This window comes from Aethalodelphis obliquidens, unplaced genomic scaffold (assembly GCF_003676395.1).
Source record: "Aethalodelphis obliquidens isolate GAN/ISIS:26980383/991018 unplaced genomic scaffold, ASM367639v1 scaffold55, whole genome shotgun sequence".
Classification (NCBI taxonomy): Eukaryota; Metazoa; Chordata; class Mammalia; order Artiodactyla; family Delphinidae; genus Aethalodelphis; species Aethalodelphis obliquidens.
The window spans coordinates 920,691-943,373 of NW_020837999.1; the positions used below are offsets into that span (position 1 = coordinate 920,691).

The window sequence follows — 22,683 nt, forward strand, 5'->3', positions numbered from 1 at the left end:
TATTAATATTCCAAATTACTGATCTTTTGGGAATCATAGATCCTTTTGAGAACCTCACTGAAGCTACCTCCCCCTTCCCCACCTACCCACTGCCAACACAGTCAGAAAAATGCATTATGCATCTGCACAGATAATTCTGTATACTATTTTAGAGAACTCATAGACCTCATGTTAAGAACTTCTGCTTCAGATTCTGGAAGAGACTACAGCTTACTAATTGAGATGTAGCTTGATATAATAGAAAAATGGACTATATGCAAAATCAGTTGATCTGAGTAAGTTCTAGCTCTTATTCTACCCTTGATAAATGTGACGCCATTTGACAGGTCATATAACCTCTCCTTACCTATTTCTTTATCTGTGAAGTGAAGCAGCTGTTGGATAAGATTAAATGAATTAGTACATTGATATGCTTAGAATAGTGCTGAGTACATACTGTGCTTCCCAGTCTTTATTTTTATTATCTCATGAAGGACTTCTGAATTTTGTGATGCTCTAATTATCTTTCCCTTAAGAAAATTACTTTGGTGTGTGTGTATATATGTTCGTGTTGTGTGTGTAATTTCTTAAAAACTTGGATAGCAACCAACTTATCCTTCTGTTATTCTGTAAGAGAAATAGTAAGCTATGTCCTGATCTTTTGTTACCTCTATACAGGCAACAGTAAATGACCTTCTCACTGCAGTGCTACAATTGAAAATTCTGAGTCAGAGGATATATGTGCCTGTCAGTGTATAAAAGTAACTGGGAAGAAAAAGAGCACTGAGAAAATCTACTCAAGATGTTATATTAGTGTACTAGTGTAACTTGTTAAAGCAGATGAAGCTCTTCTGTATAATTATAGTTGCTAGGAACTTTAGTCTTTTCAGAGATTGGATGTATTACGTCTTACTGAAAATCCAGTATTGTTTATGTAAAATTCTTTATAAAAACAGATTCCATTAATGTTTGCGGCAAATAGGTTGTATTAAAAATATGTAACTTTTATGTATTACCTAGTAAGACAAACACTATTTTTTTTTTACTCTAATTAGGGAAGAAGACAAAAACATATTTGATTACTGCAGAGAAAACAACATTGACCATATAACCAAAGTCTTCAAATCAAAAAACGTGGATGTGAATATGAAAGATGAAGAGGTATGAAAAACGTGTCCTGTTAATTATTTTCTTATGCTTTGTTGTTCTGCCCCAGTGCTTTTTTTCTACACAGCAGGCCTCTGAACTACAACTCAAACCACATTATGGTTAAGAGTATATCAGAATATCTAAATGAGATGGTGTCACCCAGTTAAGATACTTTCTGTATCTGTATCCATCATATTTCTGTCCATTATAGAAGTTACTAGCTGAAACTTGCAGCAGGAAAATAACATATTTGTTCATGTTAAAGGGAGAGACTATTAACATATTTATGTGAAATCTATAGGTAATATTAAAATATTTATAAATAGCTTTAGTATCTTCTGTCATTATACCTGAAACAAGTATATTGTCCTTTGCCCAGTAACTGTATTTCTAGAAAACTGTCAAAATTTTGGTAAATCCAGTCATTTAAATGCAGGCCCACTATTTAAAGGGATCCTATACTAAATTATTTTGTAAAATATATTACTTATTAATTTATTTATTTTGTGAATAAAACTGTTCAAGCTTAAACTGTCCCTGAATTATAGTTGTTTAAAAAGGAGCAAAATTTACTAATCACTTTTAATCATTTTTCTCATTCTTTGATAATGCAGTGAAGATGATCAAAATGACCAGAAGGTGGCAATTGTTAGGAAGAGGACATGCAGTGATCGTAGATGATGCGTAGAGTAGATGATCAACTTCTGTATTAATTGAGGGCTCTCTGTACAGGTTAGCCCTTAATATTAATCTCACTTTTAGGCAGCATCTTTCCTATAGTATATTTTCAGTGACATCTGGAACTGAAAATGTAAGACAGTAATTCTACAGTAAAGTTTGTTCTCCTATAAATAATGAAAGGAGTCAAGAAAGATGTCGCTAGAGAAAAGTGGAAGCCAGATTGTGAAACAGTAACACCGGCTCTTCTGATTCCCACTTGGGTTTTATTTTGCTTTTCAGGATCAGAATACATTTTATTTTAGTCAGTCAGGCACGATTGCTTCTCCTGATTTTATTGTCGTTTTTAATGTTTGTGCTCATGAGTTAAGATTTTTATGAAGTTAATACATGTAGATAGTTCAAAGGAAATCAAATAGTACTATAAGTCTTACAACAAAAAATGTACTCCCTTATCTGCATCCTTCTCACATTTGATTCTAGCTCCCTTGAGGCAAAAACTTTCAGTGCTTTTAGTTGTTTCTTTTGCAATTTACCTACATAATTCTAAATAATATACTTGTATCTCTTGATTTTGCAAGTCTAAACGTTATTGATTTTCTTCTATGTTATATTAGGATTTAGCTCTTTTACTCATCTTCCCCCTCTCTCTCCCCACCCTCTTAACATAGTTATATCACAATTTTTTAGTGTCAGTTTTCTGATTGCATCTCTATTATATCAGTGTTTTTATTATTATTACAAATTATACTGTAATTAATGTAATATAGTCAATTATGATTATAATGTAACTATATTATTATGACTGTGTAAATATTGTTTGTTGCTGAGCTATGGACTGTACTATATGTATTAGTCAGCTTTTGCTGTAGTAAAAACAAAACAAACAAAACCCCAAATTTCAGTGGCTAACAACATTTATTTCTTGCTCACATTTCAAAAGCCTTGGAACCAGTTGAGACTCTGCTGGCTTCTACTAGCCTTGTTTGTGCTCAGTTCATCTTGATTTCATATGTCTTCTCATTCTGAGATCTAATCCCAATGGATAGACCCTATATGGGGCAGACAATAAAGGCAGACAGAACCAGACCCCACAAATACATTTAAAGCTTTCCTTGGATGTAGCATGTGTCACATCTACTCACATTCCTTTGTCTAAAACAAGTCACAAGGCCAAGCCCCAGGTCACTATAGTAGGAAGTCCGCTTTGCTTGCAGGGAAGCAAGGCAAGGGTGGAAAGGGAATGAATAAATTATATAATTATGAATAATGCAATCTACATACAATGGTACAACATTTTGTTTTTCTTAAGGTTAATAATGGCGTCTTTTTTTTTTTCTTGGTCTTCTGTGTTCCTATTGCAATTCTTTCCTCAAATTGTCCAGTAGAGGTCTTCTCTGTACAGTCAAGCGCATCAGGTAATCAATCCCATGGTTTTTTTAGCAATATTCCTCTGGAACCCTCCTTCCTTCTTCATCTCTAAACTGGACTGGTTGTTCTCTAGGCCTCTCGCATAGATGTCATTCTGGGATTATGCTTTACCACTGTCTTTGGAATTCTCTTCCCCTTTTTCCTGGATTTTTCTATTTTGTGGATCCCAGGTCTTCATCTTTTATCGTTTACTTCTGTGTTTTGATGGAGTGTCTCCTCCACTAGCGTCCTCTTTTATTTATTTCCTGGTTTTGAAGGAGCATTTCCTTTAGTAGCTTCCTGGGTAAATGTTTTGAGATATTCCTTGTTGAAAATGTTTCTATCAGAGCTCTTGGTGTATTCCATATGCTCAATAAAGATTTGATGAATTATGAGTGAATGAATGATTGAATGAATGAATAAGCAGAAGCAGCATAGTATAATGGTGATGAGCTGGACTACCTGGGTCTGAGTGCTAGCACTGTCACTTCCTAGCTATATGACCTTTGTCAAGTTTGTTCTGTCTCAGTTTCCTAATGTGTACAATGGGAATAATAATAGTACCTGTGTCAGAATTGTTTTGAGTATTATATATAAGGCACTCAAGCAGTACCTGAAACACACATGCCAAGCACTCAAATGTTAGCTGTCTTGATTATCCTTAGTGAATAATCTGAATGAAGGATGATGATATAATGAAGAAATGAAGAAACCACAACTGTTTGTTGTAAAGACTTAGTTTTTTTTTTTTTTAAGAGCAGAGCAGTTTTAGGTTTTATAATAAATTTGAGAGGAAGGTACAGAGATTTCCCATATGACCCAACATTATTAACATGGTACTTTTTTTTTTTTAAAACCAAGGATGAACCTGCATTGATATATCATTATCATCCAAAGTCCATAATTTACTTTAGGGTTCCTCTTGGTGTTGTATATTCTATGTATTTGGACAAATGTATAATGAAATATTCATCATTACAGTATGATACAGACTCTTCACTGCCCTAAAAATCCTATGTGCTCTGAATATTAATATCCCCCACTCCCCTGGCAACCACTGATCTTTTGGTTGTCTCCATAGTTTTGCCTTTTCCAGAAGGCCATATAGTTGGAATCGCATAGTATGTAGTCTTTTCAGATTGGCTTCTTTCACTTAGTAATATGCATTTGAGTTTCCTCCATATCTGATGGCTTGAGAGCTCGTTTCCTTTCAGCACCGAATAATATTCCATTGTCTAGAGGTACCACAGTTTATTTATCCATTCACCTCCTGAGGACTTTTCTTGGTTGCCTCTGAGTTTTGGCAATTATGAATAAAGCTGCTATAAACATCCATGGGTACGTTTTGTGTAGACGTAAGTTTTCAGTTCCTTTGGGTAAATAACAAAGAGTACAGTTTGTAGATGATATGGTAAGAGGATGTTTAGTTTATTAAGAAACCACCAAATTGTCTTCCCAAATGGCTGTGCCATCTTGTATTCCTACCATCCATGAGTGATGCTCTTTTGTTAGGTACATACACGTTAAGAATAGTTACATCTTCTTGGAGAATTGACCTCTTTATCATTATGTAATACCCTTCTTTATCCCTCATAACTTTACTTACTTTGAAGTTTGCTCTGACTGAAATTAATATAGCTAATCCTGTTTTCCTGTTGTGTGTTAGCATGGTATTTTTTTGTCTGTCCATTTACTTTTAATCTATATGTGCCTATATATTTCAAGTAGGTTTCTTATAGACAGCATATTGTTGAGTTGTGTTTTTGATCCACTCTGACAATCTGTCCTTTAATTGGTACAGTTAGGCCATTGACATTCAAAGTGATTACTGATATAGTTGGATTAATATTTACCATATTTGTTACTGTTTTCTATATGTTGCCCTTATTCTTTGTTCCTGTTTTTGTCTTCCACTCTTTTCCTGCCTTTTGTGGTTTTAATTGAGCATTTAATATGATTCCATTTTCTTTCCTTTCTTAGCCTATCAGTTATGCTTTTTTTGACCTTTTATAGTGGTTGTCCTAGAGTTTGCAATATACATTTATAACTAATCTAAGTCCATTTTCAAATAACATGATACTATCATGGGTAGTGTGAGTGCCTTATAAAAACAAAATATTCCTAATTCCTCCCTCCTGTCCCTTGTATCATTGCTGTCACTCATTTCACTTACATAAAAGCATACATAAACATGTATATATGCATACTATATATGCATGTTTGTATATTAGTACACACATAAGATATATATGATACATAAGCATGTATAATCAAATACATTGTTGCTATTATTTTGAACAAACTGTTCTCTCAGATCAATTAAGAGTAAGAAAAATAAAAGTTTTTATTGTACCTTCACTATTCCTGCTTTGATGCTCCTTCTTTCGTTATGTAGATCAGTTTCTGACCTACATTATTTTCCTTCTCTCTAAAGAATTTCTTTTAACATTTCTTGCAAGGGAGGTGTATTGGCAACAGATTTCCTCAAAATTTGTTTGAGAAAGTCTTTACTTCTCCTTCACTTTTGAAGGATAATTTCTCAGGATACAGAGTTCTAGGTTAGCAGGGGTTTTTCCTCAACAGTTTAAATATGTCACTCCACTCTCTTCTCGCTTGCATGGTTTCTGAGGAGAAGTCTGATGTAATTCTTACCTTTGTTTCTCTATAAGCAATATGTTTTTTTTCCTCTGGCTTCTTTCAGGGTTTTTCTCTATCTTTGATTTTCTGTAATTTGAAAATGATATGCCTAGTGTAGTTTTTGAAGCATTTATTTTGCTTGGTGTTCTCTGAGCTTCCTGGATATGTGGCTTGGTGTCTAGCATTAATTTGAGGAAATTCAGTCATTGTTTCAGGTATTCATCTGTTCCTTTCTCTGTTTCTTCTCCTTCTAGTATCCCCATTATGCATACATTGTATCTTTTGTATTTGTCCCATAGCCCTTGGATATTCTGTTCTGGGTTTTTTTTTTTTTTCCTCAGTCTTTGTTTTCACTTTTTAGTTTTCGAGGATTCTATTGATATATCTTCTAACTCAGAGATTCTTTCTTCAGCCATGTCTGGTATACTAATAAGCCCATCACAGGCATTTTTAAAATTTCTGTTACAGTGGTTTTTTTATCTCTATCATTTCTTTTTGGTTACTAGGATTTCCATTTCTCTGCTTACATTGTCTGTCTGTTCTTGCATGGTGTCTGCTTTATTCATTAGAGCCCTTAGCATATTAATCATAGTTGTTTTAAATTCTCAACCTGATAATTCCAGCACCTCTGCCCTGTTTCATTCTGATGCTTACTCTGTTTCTTCAGATTGTGGATTTTTTGCCTTTTGGTTTGTCTTGTAATTTTTACTGATAGCTGGACTTGATATATCAGATAAAAGGAACTGCTATGAATAGGCCCTTAGTAATGTGGTGGTGAGGTGTTGGGGAGAGAAAGTGTTCTATGGTCCTATGGTTCGGTCTCAGTTTTGTAGTGAGCCTATGCCTCTGGACTGGGAATCTCACAAATGTTTCTCTTTTTTTTTCCTCCCCCTTTAGTTGGGACAGAATGGCTGGAGTGGACTGGAGTTGGGTATTTTCCTAACCCCCAGGTCAGTTAGGCTCTGATAATACCCCAACAGGTTAGGTGCTGGTTAGCCAGTTTCCCCTGAAGGCAGGCGGTTTTGAGAACAATAGAGCCTTGGCATATTTCAGAATGGTTAATTTCCCTTCCCCCTGCCAGAAGCATGAGGGGATGTCTCTCTGACATTTATTGTGGGAACCTCCTCAAGCTCCTAGAAGTAAATCTCACACTATTGGGGGGGTGCGGATAGAGGGGTTGAGTAGATGCCCGTGGAGTTTTTAACCCTCAGAGTTGTCTGCACTGTGCCTCCAGCAATTCATTTATTACGGTCAGGTTTTCTTACCTGGCTCTGGTTCCCCGGCTGGTTTCCACTTGTGAGGCTCTGCTCCAGGATGTCGAATTCATCTATCTGTCTCTCTAGTCTCAGGGGTTTGCCCTGTGTCTTTCCCTTTCTTAGGGATCTAAGAATTGTTGATTTTTTCAGTCTCTTCAGCTTTTTTGTTTGTTTGTTAGGATGGAGTGGCAACTTCCTAGCTCCTTATATATGGAACTGGAAACGAAAAGCCCACTTAACTTTTCACAGTCACTTTTTCACTGGAAATGATTGTGTATGTACTATATTATCCCTGTTAGAATTCTCCATCTTTCAAATAATACTATTTTATACAGTGTGGGTTATGGTTTACAGAGTACTTTCCCCATATTTACAACTCTGTAAGGTACTTTCACTTATTACCGTGTTGTCTTTACAACAGCCCTGTAAGGTAGATGTTATCGTTATTTCACAGACAGGAACTATTTCAGAGATGTCCACATTACTTGTTCGAATACATACAACTGCTAAGTGGAAATGCAGGTCTGAGAGAGTGTTCTTTCCACCACTGGATTTAAGAAGGATAATCAATTTCCAGTCGACCCTGCTACTGTTGTGCTCTGATTTGCAACAATTTCTTTTATAAAATAGTCAAATCCACCTGTGACCTCTGCAAGGATCATTGGGCAGCAATGATAGGGATAAAATAAATGTCTAGAACTCAAATAGCTTACACTAAACAACACCATTTTTGTGTGAAAATAAAAGTAACACTTGTAAAATATCTTGCTTCTGTCATTTAGTGACTTTGATATAGTACGGTTTCCCAGGTCTTCCAGTTTGTTACCCATGCAGCTGCCTTTCCCCTAAGTCTGCCAGAACACTTGTGTTTCCATGAACAGATGAAGTGCTTACACATTCATAGACTGAGACGCCCAGAATTCAGTTGGGTTCTCTCATTGCTCCAAGCAGATTTCTGCCCTTTCAGCCATGACAACTCAGGCTGGGCTCTAAATACTGATGGCAAGACCTTTTATTATTAATCAGGGATTTGTATGAATTAATTTAAGAACGTGAGGGAGGTGGGAGCTTAAAATTAACATCCTAAATAAAATAAAGGGTACTGCTTCATGACACTTAAAGCTCTAGCAAATAAAACAAGTTTGCAAGCTTTGATGATGGATTAAAAGTATATAATCTCAAAGTTAAGTTGCTAGCTAAATACTTTTAACCCCTTTATCAGAAAAAAGACATTTCCCTACTATAATAAGTTGGGTAACAATTACAATTTTGAAAGGATATCCTGGTCTTCTAGGTGTTTGTCTAATATTTGAGCTTGAGTTATTTCACTACTCATTGCCTGAGATTCTTTGGAATGGTATATGACTTTATTTAAAATGTCATTCAGCAGATTCAGCCCAATTTCAGTCTTTCCCTGAGATGATTAAAAATTACCTTTATTGCACTTAAAATTTTTTGTGAGCACATAGAGAAATTTTGATTATAGTCATAACATGATAAGCCACATTTGCACTCCCACATATTGAAATAAACATAATTATTTTATTGCCTAAAATGCTTAGAATCTATAGCTATCATAGCACATGAACATATACATATATATATAAAATGCCTTTTAAATAAAATATTCCTATTCTACAATGAAGTTATTTTATTATGCAGAAGTATAGTTCCTGGTGTGTATCTTTTATTTAAGTTGTAATTGCTACAGATATAGTAAGGCATATATTTCTAATTCGAGAAAATTACGTGGTGTTTCCTACTGATATGGTAATTAGGACGCTGTCTATATTTCATGTAATAAAAAAAGTTTTGTAGTTATACTTACTATTCAGGACGCTATAGGTTCCAAGTTTATAGCATCATGGTGTTCTGTGTACTCATTTGTTAAATTACAGCTTTTATTAAATTTTTTAATCATTTGCAGAAATGTTTGGAAATTGAGGTGTAGATAATATGAAGAGAAATGTGAAGATCTAAAAGCTTATACATTTTTTAAAATGGTGCTTCAATTTTTATTTTTTGAGTCAGTTAATATACCTCTTCACACATGCCACATATTTATAGTTCTTCCAAGAAAATATCTTGGATGATTTAAATAATTTATAAAGTGTACTTAATATATGAACAGAATATTTCTTATCAATCATCAGGCACATATTATGTCTGCACAGTTCTTGTCACACAATTTATATCTCAGATTAGTGCCATATACAGTAGACACTGAATACGTGCTTCTTAGTGATATTTAAATAATATTTTATTTATTTCTAATTAATTTATTTTTGGCTGTGTTGGGTCTTCATTGTGGTGGGCAAGCTTCTCATTGCGGTGTCTTCTCTTGTTGCGGAGCACGGGTTTTAGGTGCGTGGGCTTCAGTAGTTGTGGCACACGGGCTCAGTAGTTGTGGCGCACGGGCTCAGTTGTGGCACACAGGCTTTAGAGCGCAGGCTCAGTAGTTGTGGTGCATGGGCTTAGTTGCTCCGTGGCACGTGGGATCTTCCCAGACCAGGGCTCGAACTCATGTCCCCTGCATTGGCAGGTGGATTCTTAACCACTGTGCCACCAGGGAAGTTCCTTAAATAGTATTTTAAACTTTTACATTAATCTAAATTTGTTTTAGAACAAATGTAGCAATATAATAATATTTGAATGAATTAGATGACATTATTCCAGTGCAGCTATCATCACTCCCCCCCAGAAGCATTCATGCAATTCATTGGTTTTTCTATAGATTTTTGTCTAATGCACTCAAAAATTTCTCTTTTATTGAGCTGCTACTTTAGTTAAGTTCTTTCTGTTCTTTTGAAAGTCTAATTTTATACCATTTTCCATATGTTTATTGATTCTTTCAAATACTTTGAAGAAGATCACCTTTCTCTTGACTCCATTCCTTTCTGCACTTGCTTTGTTTTAAATTTGTGGCTCATGTCAGAATACAGTTTACATGCTTTTGGTTTGAGAAACTGCTGCAAAATCTGGCAAAACAGACAGTACTAACCTAACAAGGAAGCAAAAGGTTTAAGAGGCAGAGTCAGTGTACTAAGGCTCAATTTATGCTTCTATTTAAGAAAGGAAGGAAAAAATGCATCCTCTTAAATAGCTTTCTACACTTGAGTATATGTTAGTTTGGTTATGTAGTTGATTAACATATTAATTTAAAGGAACTTTATTCACACTAATAATTGAGAAATGCATTCTAAACTGTCAAATTATGCTCATTTGTATTAATACAGGCAGCACCATTTAAAAATCAAGCCTATGGTAATACTTTACACCAGAAACTTGTACTTAATGCAAAATGAGAAAATAGTGAAAGTCATTTAAATCTTATGAGCTTTGGCAGTATACTTTTTTTTTGAATTTTTTATCATGGTAAAATATACATAACAAAATTCACAGATTTAACCATTTTCAAGTGTACAGTTCTGTGTCATTAAGTACTTTTACATTGTTTAACCATCACCACCGTTTTATCTCCAGAACTTTTTCATCTTCCCCAACTGAAATTCTGGACCTATTAAACACTAACTCCTCATTCCTCCCCTTCCCACAGCCCCTTGCAGCCACCATTCTACTTTCTGTGTCTATGAATCTGACTACTCTAGGTACTTCGTGTAAATGGAATCATACAATCATACACAAGCTCTCTTGAGACTGGCTTATTTCAGTTAGCATAATATCTTCAAGGTTCATCCATGTTATAACATGTCAAAGTTTCCTTCCTTTTTAAAAATGAATGATATTTGTATGTATGTACTGCATTTTGTTTATCTAAATATCCATCTGGACATGTGGACAGTTGGGTTGCTTTCATATTTTGGCTATTGTGAATAATGTGAATAATGTGGCTGTGAATGTGAATAATGTGAATAATGTGGCTGTGAATGTGGGTGTGCAAATTTTTGTTTGTTTTTTCCCAACACTTTATTATGAAAATTTGTAAACATACAGGAAAGTTGAAAGAATTTTACAGTGAACATCTATATCCCTACCACTAGATTCTACCACTAGTTATTTTACTGTTTGCTTTATCAATATCTAGCCGTTTCTCCATCCATCAATTGATCTATGTTTTTGATGCATTTCAGAGTATTTTATAGACAATAAATTTTCTTCTAAATGCTTCAGCATACATATCATTAACTAGAGTTCAGTATTAGTTTGGTTTTTCTTTTAAGGTAACATGTATATATACAATGAAATGCACAAATCTGAAGTGCACATTCAATTAATTTTGACAAATGCACCAAATGTAACCAAAACTCCTATCAAGATATAGAACGTTACTGTCACCCCAGAAAATTCCCTCATGCCCCATCCCAAGTGGTTCTTTTTCCTAATCGTACAAAGGTAACCACTGTTCTGATAATTCTTCTAGCATAGATTGGTTTTGCCTGTTCTAGAACTTTATATAGATGGAATCATAATATGTACTTTTTTGTGTAAGGCTTCTTTCATTTAGCATAGTGTTTTTGAAGTTCATTGATATTGTCATATAGATCAGTATTCTTCCTTTATATTTCTGACTGATATTCCATTGTATGAATATGAATTCATTGTAGTGTATTTATCCATTATCTTCTGATGGACACCTGGCTACCTTATTATTATCACTGGATTACTTATTATTTTATACAGGATGAAGTAATATCTCCCTTGCTTACTCCTTAACCCTTTAGTTACTAACATTATGGCTTAGTAAATGCTTATAAAGGGAGTTTCTAAAGTAGTGTATTTAAAATCCTTCTGAATTCCCTGATAGCTCAGCAATACCATTTCCTTTTACCTTAGATCTTAGCCAGTGAAGGAGATCAAGTATTCACTTATTTTAAATGTGTATTAGCTTCCATGCTAGCCACATCTTGCGGTCATAAACTGCCACCCAGTCCTACTGCTGTCTGAGTTTTTGAAAGAACGTTGTTGGTTCACTAATGAGAGGTGGGTGGAAGTAGGAGGCTTTGTGTAGTTTCTGGTGGTTGCAGGTGGGGGAGTTCTCACTGTAGCCAGCTGCTACAATGGCAGCAGCAAAGGGTAGAAGATAGGGATAGGAGAGAGGAGGCAGAGACACTACAGGTTATTGGTAGCTGAAGTCAATCAATTGTAAGTTGAAACCCAATTTTTTGGAGAGAGAAATTCAAGTCAGCCTATTTGCAGTATTTCACTTCATAATTAGACAGTACTATACCATATCATCTTTGATAAAATGGCAACTCTTAACAAATATAAACATACCAACTTTGCCATGTTTTTGTCTACTGTATGTATGGTGTACATGTTTTGTTTGTATCTGTTCTCAAAATACCCTAAGAACATCGAGTCATTTTATAATACCATCTCTTTTCATTTAATTTGTGATAGCCAGGAGAAATCTAATTTTTAAAAATTCTGCATGGTTTAAGAACAAGTAACCAAGGATATCAAAGAAGCATATAAAATATTAAGACTCACTCTGTATTTTCCAGAAGGTATGAAAGTAATACCACTTAATAGGTTAGCTGCCACCCTGCACTTTCCAAGCACTTTAGAGTCATTCATCTGTCTGAGGTAAGACGGTATTTGCACCCTTGGTTAACAGATGGGAACTCTTTCTTCCCTGCTGTGTTTTACTGTATTTGAATTCCAGAATTTATCCAGAGCTCTCCAAACAGTGCTTGTGGTTTTCTGCTGACCTAACAAAGATTCCTTTTAATAATGGCTTTCCCCACAAATGTCCCAAATAGTTCTGCGATATTCTTTCAGAAGTTATTAAAACTAGGAGCAGACAAACAATTGTCAGCTTTTGTGGTAACAGTAAAAATAAATTTAACTTGAAAATTTGTAAGAGATTATATCATTCATAGAAGATAAAACAATTATATCTAAAAATAGGTAAAATATCTCATAAGTTTGTATAAAATCTTTAAGCAAATATAAATTTAATGTGCGCCTAATTGATGGTTTTCCTTCTGGAAGAGAAATTATGGAATCCTGTATCTAAACTAATTTAGTAAATTTAATAATTGCATTATATTGGTCCATATATGTTTATGGTTAACAAAGAGAAAGGAGAGAAACCACAGGTGTTTATTTACTGATTTTATCAGTAGGGGTTATGAGGATAGATATGCAGATATCTATAGATAGATAGATATCTATAGATAGCTTTGCAGATATCTATAGATAGATATCTATAGATAGATAGATATGCAGATATCTTCTCTGCAAATTACTGGTTATTTATTACTTGAACTAATAATCTTAGAGTATGTTTACAGGAACTCTACAATTTGAAGAAGTAAAGAGTTATCACATTCAGATACCTGGTTGTGCTGATCTTTGTTCATTTAAATGCAGGATATTTGAAGGCAAAAATTCCAAAGCCTGATTTACTTTATCTATGCTTATTTACAAGTATGTTTAATCCTGCTCTTGTTTTTGAACTTCTTAATGCTGCATAAAAATATTAATCATTAGGTGGTCTTAATGTAGCTATCTTCAGCCCTTCTGCAGAAAGTCATTATCAGAGAATTCATTCTAATTCAAGGTTAATTAGTGTACCATTAAAATAATGTGTTACAAAAATTAATTACATTGCAGGTCAGAAAACCTGTTAAAAAGCATAGTGTAAATGTCTGAGAGCACATCATCCTCCTTAAAACATTGCTATACAAGTGCCACCCTTCTAGAAAATATATCCAAAGTGAAAATCTCTACTGAGGTCCAGTCATAGGTGTTTCGTCTAAAGTAAATTTTTGGCACCACATGTGGGAACTTTAAAATATAACTCCCCATTAACAGTAAAATGCGTTGCTTGTCTGCTTTCCCACCGAAACAGCTAAGGATTTATAATTTAGCATTAGGCTATGTAACCCTATTGGGTTAAACCTAAGGAGAAATCAGGAATCTGGTTGAGAAATAGAAATTATCTGTACATCTTGTAGTAAAAATACTAGATATATTAATATTATGTTTTCTTACTTAACTATTAGGTACTTCTGGTAGGTTCCCTGTGTAAGTCTATCAGGCATCATTTTAACTATGTAGTAATTCTTGTTAACAATTTAACATAATAGCCATAAAATGTACAGTTAAAATTAGAACTAAGAATGATACAGACTTTGACGTTTTATCTGATTATTTTAATGTAAAAACTGTGAAACAATTACATTGAACTATAAAATATTTTATACATTGGTATTAGTTCTGAGAGTCTAATTAGAATATCTATCTATTCGTATAGAGGGTTTTGAAATTAGTGCTCTAGTAACACTAAATCAGTACACGTTAGAGCTGGAGAACATTTACCATAGGCAACTCTATTCTCTACTCCACAATACATTTTTTACTTGGCTTTTAGAATTGTCTCCATTTAAAAAATTTTTAGTGGGCTCTGAGCAAAGTAGTTTTGCTGTTACAATAAACTGTGAATGATTTGCCCACGTTTTAAAATTTTTTGCTTCCCTTCCTCTTCGGATTTTGTGTAAGCCTATTGCAAAACAGATATTCACAGGTAAGTAAAAATAAATTGAGCAAATGAAAGAAAAAGAAAAGGACAATTTGTAAGGAAGAAGTTGTCTTACTTTTTGTTTGTTTGTTTCAAGAATAGTTCCTGGTTTGATTAGTTGAACGAATAGGTATGTGAAGAGAGTCTGTAAGGTGAAGTGTGTGAGTTTAGAAAAGCTTTCTTGAAAAGTGCTTTTTACTTTAAAGTCATCTTTGTCCCAGCTTATATCTCCTTAAATCTTTTCTAAAATGACATAAAGCAGGGATTTCAACTTAATTTGGAAAAACATTCCATTCTTTAAAAAATGACATCACTACCACCCTGAAAAAAGTAGTGTTAAGCCATACATCACTCATTTCTTCAGAAAAGCCCTTAGCTTTGGGGGTTTTGTTTATTCTTTGGACTGAGTAGGCTCCTTTCATTAACTAAACCAAGATGTCTGACAGTGGAGAAAAGAATTAACACATTGAGAGTAACCGTTCATCCTTGGTAGACAACAGTTAAAATTAATGTTTCATATTTAGTACTTTTGTCTCCTGACAGTTAATATCTATTCTGTTTTACAAGTGGCTTTCACAGTCAGCATTTGAAGACAAACACTAGCAGACTTTACTAATGTTTTGGGGATATTTCAGGGTGTAAATTTGGGATATGAAGGGGAAATGCTTAGTTTCAAAGTGATTAAATTTTCTTACATTTTAAGGAATAAACTTGAGTAAATTTAGATAAACTGCATTTAGATTATGATCTCTACCTAGGTTTAAGTACTTATTTTTTTTTTATCCATAGGATTTTTTTCACCAGAAGTGGACATAATTTAAAACTATCTCTTACCTTTATAGAGTACTTCAAAATTTACAAAGCATTATTTTGTAACTCATTCATTCAACAAATGTTATTGGTATTATTGTTGTTAGTGTTACCCCCACGCTGTGGGTGAGGAAGCTGTTCAGGCTGAAGAAAGTCACTGGGCTAGTACAGAACAGATTCCAGAAGTAGAACTCAGGACTTTCTATTGATTTCCAGTCTGCTGATTTTCCCATAGAACATTTTATATCAATCATTCTTAGAATAGTTAATCTACATTTTTGCATATTACTCTGTCTTTCTTCAGACCTTATATCTTTTATATGGTCCCACACTGGATTAACAAATTCATTTATCTTTTTCTGTGTTTTTAGGGCAGAGCTCTACTCCATTGGGCTTGTGATCGAGGACATAAGGAACTAGTCACAGTCCTGCTACAACATAGAGCTGATATTAACTGTCAGGTAAGAGTGATGAAAAGGGAGTTTTTTTTAAAAAAATTGGGGTAAAATCCACATAAAGCAAAATTTACCATATTAACAATTTTAAAGTGTACAGTCGAGTGGCATTTAACAATGTGCAGCCATCACTACTGTCTTGTCCTGCAGCATTTTCATCACCCCAGAAGTACGCTTTGTACCCATTAAGTGGTCACTCCCTATTTCCCCCTCACTCCAGACCTTAGCAACAACTAATCTGCTTTCTCAGTGGATTTGCCTCTTCTAGATATTTCATATAAATGGAGTCATAAAATATGTGGCCTTTGTTTCTGGCTTCCTTCACTTGGCATATTTTCAAGGATTATCCATGTTGTAACATGTAACAGTACTTCATTCCTTTTTGTGGCTAAATAATATTCCGTTGTATGGATAGACCACATTTTATCAATTCATCAGTTGATGAGCAGTTGGGTTGTTTCCACCCTTTGGCAGTTGTGAATAATTGCGGTGAACAATTTGTGTACATGTTTTTGTTTAAACACTTGTTTTCAGTTCTTTTGGTTCTGTACCTAGGAGGAGAATTTAAGTTATATGGTAATTTGATGTTTAACTTTTTGAGGAACCTCCAAACTTTTCCACAGGAGCTACACCATTTTACATTCCCGCCAGCAATTCACGAGTGTTCCAGTTTTTCCACTTCTTCGCCAATACACATTATTTTTCTGTTCATTAGCCATTCTAATGGGCATGAAGTGATATCTCATCATGGTATGGATTTGATTTGCATTTCCCTAATGACTAATGATGCTGAGTATCTTTTCATGTACTTGTTGACAGTTTATATGTCTTCTTTGGAAAAATGTCTATTTAAGTGTTTCACCCCTTTTTAAACTGAGTTGTCTTTTATATTTAAGATCTAAAAATTCTTTATATATATTCTGGACATTAGACCATTATCAGATGTATGATTTGCAGATATCTTCTCCCTTTTCGTGGGCTGTTTTTTCGCTTTCTTAATAGTGCCCTTTGGTGCATGTAAAGTTTTTAATTTTGATGAAGTCCAGTGTATCTATTTCCTTTTGTTGGTTGTGCTTTTGGCATCATACCTAAGAAACCTTTGCCAAATCCAAGGTCATTAAGATTTACCCCGAAATTTTCTTTCTTTCTTTTTCTCTCTTTTTTTTTTTGACTGTGGCAAAATATATATAACATAAAATTTACCGCCTTAACCATTTTAAGTGTACAGTTCTGTGGCATTAACTACTTTTACGGTGTTTAACCGTCACCACCATTCATCTCTAGAACCTATTCATCTTCTCCAATTGAAACTCTGTACTCATAACTAGCTCCCCATTCCCCACCCCACCCCCTCAGCCCCTGGCAGCCACCATTCTACTTTCTCTCTTCATGAATTTGACTACTGTAGATACCTCATACAAGTAGAATCATAACAATATTTGTCCTTTTGTGACTGGCTTATTTCGCTTAGCATAATGTCTTCAAGGTTTGTCCCTGATGTAGCATGTGTCAGAATTTCTTTCCTTTTTAAAACTAAATAATGTTGCATTGTATGTGTATACCATATTTTGTTTATCCAGATATCCATCTACAGACACTTAGGTGACTTTCATCTTTTGGCTGTTGTGATTAATACTTCTATGAATATGGGTAACAAATGTCTGTTTGAATCCTTGCTTTCACTTCCTTTGAGTATATACCCAGAAGTGGAATTGCTGGATCATATGGTAATTCTTCGTTTAATGTTTTGAAGAATCACCATACCATTTCCACAGTGGCTGCACCATTCTACCTTCCCATCAACAATGCACAATTGTTCCAGTTTCTCCAAATCCTTACCAACACTTGTTATTTTCTGTATTTCTGATATTAGCCATCCTGGTGGGTGTGAAGTGGTCTCTCATTGTGGTTTTAATTTCACTTCCATAATGATTAATGATGTTGAACATTATTAATGTTGAACAATCAGTTTTGGCCATTTGTATATCTTCTTTGGAGAAATGTCTATTCATGTCCTTTGCCCATTCTTTAATTGGGTTGTTTGGGTTTTTTTTGTTGTTAAGCTGTAAGAAGTCTTTATATAGTCTGGATATCACCCCCTTATCAGATGCATGGTTTACAAATATTTTCTCCCGTTCTTTGGGTTTTCTTTCACTCTGCTGATAATAGTGTCCTTTGATGCACAATAGTTTAAAATTTTGATGAAGTTCAACTTATGTATTTTTCCTTTTGTTGCCTGTGTTTTTGGTGTCATATCCAAGAAATCATTGCAAAATGCCATGCCATGAAGCTTTTTCCCAGGTTTTCTTTAAGAGCTTTATGATTTTAGCTTTGTTTTTTGACCCAAGTAAAAGGTAACGTAAGGGTCCAGCTTCATTTTTTTGCATGTGGATATTCAGTTTTCCCAGCGCCATTTATTGAAAGGCTGTCTTTTCTTCACTGAATGGTCCTGACACCCCTTGTCAGAAATCACTTGACCATATATGCAAGAGTTTGGGATCTCTATTCTATTCCATTGGTCTATATGTCTGTCTTTATGCCACTACTACCCTGGTTTGATTACTGTAGCTTTGTAGTAATTTTTGAAATCAGGAAGTGTGAGACTTCCAACTTGTTTTTCTTTTTCAAGATGGTTTTGGCTATTCTGGGTCCCTTAAGTTTCCATATGAATTTTAGGATGGATTTTTCTAATTCTACGAAAAAGTCATTGGGGTTTTGATGGAGGTTGCATTGAATCTATAGATCGATTTGGGGAGTACAGGTTTCCCTTGCTCTCTGAAAGTAAATCATTCCTACGAAACCTTTTGTAAGCCAAAATGATGTAAAGGAAAGAAGCAATTACCTTAGGACACATCTTGCTAACGAACGCACAAAGTAAACTGAGATAAAGCACAGATGCTCACACAGTTAAAAGTTATGGTGGCTTCGTGCTGAGATGCACAGTGTAGTTCCTGGAGAAGGAGCTAGATGGTGCCGCTCTTAGTGCTCAGGGTGCACGCTGCCTCTACAATAGCCAGCTGCAAAACAAAGGGCGAGCGCTGGTTTTGCTTTTCACCTTTTTTTGTAAAAGCAAAAATCGTCTTTAGATTTCTTTCGGTTAGCAAAAACAGGTACTAATGTACGTCTTTAGTAAAAGTGAAGTGGCATAAAGCAGACTTTTGAAAAGCAAGAGATACCTGTATTGTCATCTTAACAATGGTAAGTCTTCCAATCCATGGAATGGCCTTTTTTGTGTCTCTAATTTCTTTCAGCATTGTTTTATAATTTTCAGTATACAGTACGTTTGCCTCCTTGGTTTAGTTTATTCCTGAGTATTTTATTCTTTTTTGACACTATTGTAAATGAAGCTATTTTCTAAATTTCTTTTTTTGATTATTCATTGTTAGTGTTTAGAAATGCAAGTGATTTTTGTGTGTTGATTCTTTATCCTGCAACTTGGCTGAATTTGCTTATTAGTTCTAACAGCTTTTTGTGGAATCTTAAGGGTTTTCTACATACAAGATATGTTCTCTATGAACAGAGATAATTTTACTTCTTCCTTTCCAACTTGGATGCCTTTTATTTCATCTTCTTGCCTAACTGCTCTGACTAGACCTTCTAGTACTGTGTTGAATAAAAGTAGTAAAAGTGGGCATCCTTGTCTTATTTAGGAGTTTGCTTTTTAATTTAGTATAAATTATACTAAAGATAGATACAAAATGCTTTTCCTTTACATAATATTTGTTGGCATATCCCTTCCACTTTAGTCCCCTCGGCCTCCTGGGCTAACCCTGAACTTTTCATCAAGTCTGAAATTTTCAGTTCTAATTGTACTCTCCAATTCATTTCACTCTAAATCTCTTATTTGGCTTTATGGAAATCCTGAGTCCCTTGACTGATCTGCCTTCTCCCATTTTAGTTCATTTTGTCCACTCTCATGCAATTATCCTCATCTTCATTCCCATTCCCTGTTTTTCACCTGGCAAAATGCTAATTCTGATTACAGTTGCCTGCCTTCTATACATCTACACTCTGGGTCTGGGCAAAGCTAGAAAAAAAAATTACTCAGCCTGGATATTATCATAAATCATGGTATCCATCTTTAATTTTGACTGGCAAGTCTTACGGTCTTTCTTACTCTCACATTTTCCCTTATTTCACAGACAAAATAGAAGACCTCTTTATCTCCAACCTGTCTCTCAGCCAGTAGCTGCAGCAACATATATTTCTTGGACACCCCTCAGACACTTCAAATGCACAGTGTCTAACACTGAACTTACCATCTCTCAACAGCCACCGCCCCCGCCCCCCCGTAATTGGCATCAGCATCCACCCAGTACTCCAGGACTCATCCTTTATTCTTCTCTCATTTTCACACCCACTGAAGTCCTATAGGTTCTGCCTGCTAAGTGTACCTCAAATCTATCCACTTCTCTATTTCAGCATTGCCAACACACAAGCTTATTAAATTATTTCAGCAGCTCTCAACTATATCCCTGCTTCTAATCTTGATGTCCTTCGATACATTTCCCACTTTTCATCTGGAGATTCTTTCTAAAATGCTAATTTTCAGGGGCTTCCCTGGTGGCGCAGAGGTTGAGAATCCGCCTGCCAATGCAGGGGACACGGGTTCGAGCCTTGGTCCGGGAAGATCCCACATGCCGCGGAGCAACTGAGCCCGTGCGCCGCAACTACTGAGCCTCCGCTCTAGAGCCCGCGAGCCACAACTACTGAAGCTCGTGCGCCTAGAGCCCATGCTCTGCAACTAGAGAAGCCACTGCAATGAGAAGTCCACGCACTGCAATGAAGACCCAACACAGCCAAAAATAAATAAATAAATTAGGGAAAAAAAGAATGAAATGCTAATTTTCAAATGTTCTCTTGTTTACTTTTATTATTCTAAGGTAAAATCTAAATTTAATTTGCCCTATAAAACCCTTCATGATCTGGACCTTGCTTACCTCTCCACTTATTTCTCAGCACACTCCTAGCTTATGGTATGCTGAGTTCCACTGGTTCTGAAGAACTTGACATGCTGCTCACCTGTTGGCCGCCTTTTTTTTTTTTTGAACATCTTTATAGGAGTGTAATTGCTTTACATTGTTGTGTTAGTTTCTGCTGTATAACAAAGTGAGTCAGCTATATGTATATATATATCCCCATATCCCCTCCCTCTTCAGCCTCCCTCCCACTCTCCCTATTTCACCCCTCTAGATGGTCACAAAGCACCAGCCTGATCTCCCTGTTCTATGCAGCTGCTTCCCACTAGCTATGTATTTTACATTTCGTAGTGTATATATGTCAGTGCCATTCTCTCACTTCGTCCCAGCTTATCCTTCCCCTTCCCGTGTCCTCAAGTCTATTTTCTATGTCTGCATCTTTATTCCTGTCCTGCCCCTAGGTTCTTCAGAACCTTTTTAGATTCCATATATATCTGTTAGCATACAGTATTTGTTTTTCTCTTTCTGACTTACTTCATTCTGTATGACAGACTCTAGTCCATCCACCTCACTACAAATAACTCAATTTTGTTTCTTTTTATGGCTGAGTAGTATTACATTGTATATATGAGCCACATCTTCTTTACCCATTCATCTGTCAGTGGACACTTAGGTTGCTTCCATGTCCTGGCTATTGTAAATAGTACTGCAATGAACATTTTGGTACATGACTTTTTTTGAATTATGGTTTTCTCAGGGTATAAGCACAGTAGTGGGATTGCTGGGTGATATGATAGTTCTATTTTTAGTTTTTTAAGGAACCTTCATACTGTTCTCCATAGAGAACAGTATCAATTTACATTCCCACTAACAGTATCAATTTACATTCCCACTAACAGTGCAAGAGTGTTCCCTTTTCTCCACACCCTCTCCAGCATTTATTGTTTATAGATTTTTTTGATGATGGCCATTCTGACTGGTGTGAGGTGATACCTCATTGTAGTTCTGATTTGCATTTCTCTATTAATTAGTGATGTTGAGCATCCTTTTATGTGTTTGTTGGTAGTCTGTATATCTTCTTGGAAGAAATGTATATTTAGGTCTTCTGCCTATTTTGGCATTGGGTTGTTTGTTTTTTTGATATTGAGTTGCATGAGCTGCTTGTATATTTTAGAGATTAATCCTTTGTCAGTTGCTTCATTTGCAAATACTTTCTCCCATTCTGAGGGTTGTCTTTTCGTCTTGTTTATGGTTTCCTTTGCTGTCGAAAGCTTTCAAGTTTCATTAGGTCCCATTTGTTTCTTTTTGTTTTTACTTCCATTTCTCTAGGAGGTGGGTCAAAAAGGATCTTGCTGTGATATATGTCACAGAGGGTTCTGCCTATGTTTTCCTCTAAGAGTTTTATAGTGTCTGGCCTTACATTTAGGCCTTTAATCCATTTTGAGTTTATTTTTGTGTACAGTGTTAGGGAGTATTCTAATTTCATTCTTTTACATGTAGCTATCCAGTTTTCCCAGCACCACTTATTCAAGAGGCTGTCTTTTCTCCATTATATATTCTTGCCTCCTTTATCAAAGATAACGTGACCATATGTGCGTGGGTTTATCTCTGGGCTTTCTATCCTGTTCCATTGACCTATATTTCTGTTTTTGTGCCAGTACCATACTGTCTTTATTACTGTAGCTTTGTAGTATAGTCTAAAGTCAGGGAGCCCGATTCCTCCAGCTCCGTTTTTCTTTCTCAAGATTGCTTTGGCTGTTCGAGGTCATTTATGTTTCCATACAAATTGTGACATTTTTTGTTCTAGTTCTCTGAAAAATGCCATTGGTAGTTTGATAGTGATTGCATTAAATCTGTAGATTGCTTTGGGTAGTAGAGTCATTTTCACAATGTTTGATTCTTCC

General features: G+C 35.3%; 1 protein-coding gene across 8 annotated transcripts in view; it reads left to right on the top strand.

Moving 5' to 3' along the window:
* ACBD6 (acyl-CoA binding domain containing 6) overlaps window positions 1-22,683 on the top strand; it is a 231,393-nt gene that overhangs the window by 87,389 nt on the left and 121,321 nt on the right. For 3 of the 8 annotated variants that reach the window (XR_003428511.1, XR_003428510.1, XM_027086150.1), the window contains exons 5-8: window positions 1,035-1,140; window positions 3,195-3,224; window positions 6,751-6,803; window positions 15,777-15,866. Coding sequence is in view for 6 of the 8 variants with exons in the window: in XM_027086150.1 (XP_026941951.1) it covers window positions 1,035-1,140; window positions 3,195-3,224; window positions 6,751-6,803; window positions 15,777-15,825 (238 nt within the window). In the remaining 2 variants the exon portion in view is untranslated. The remainder of the gene's footprint in view (window positions 1-1,034; window positions 1,141-3,194; window positions 3,225-6,750; window positions 6,804-15,776; window positions 15,867-22,683) is intronic. The other 5 variants (XM_027086147.1, XM_027086148.1, XM_027086145.1 and 2 more) reach the window with 2 other exon arrangements.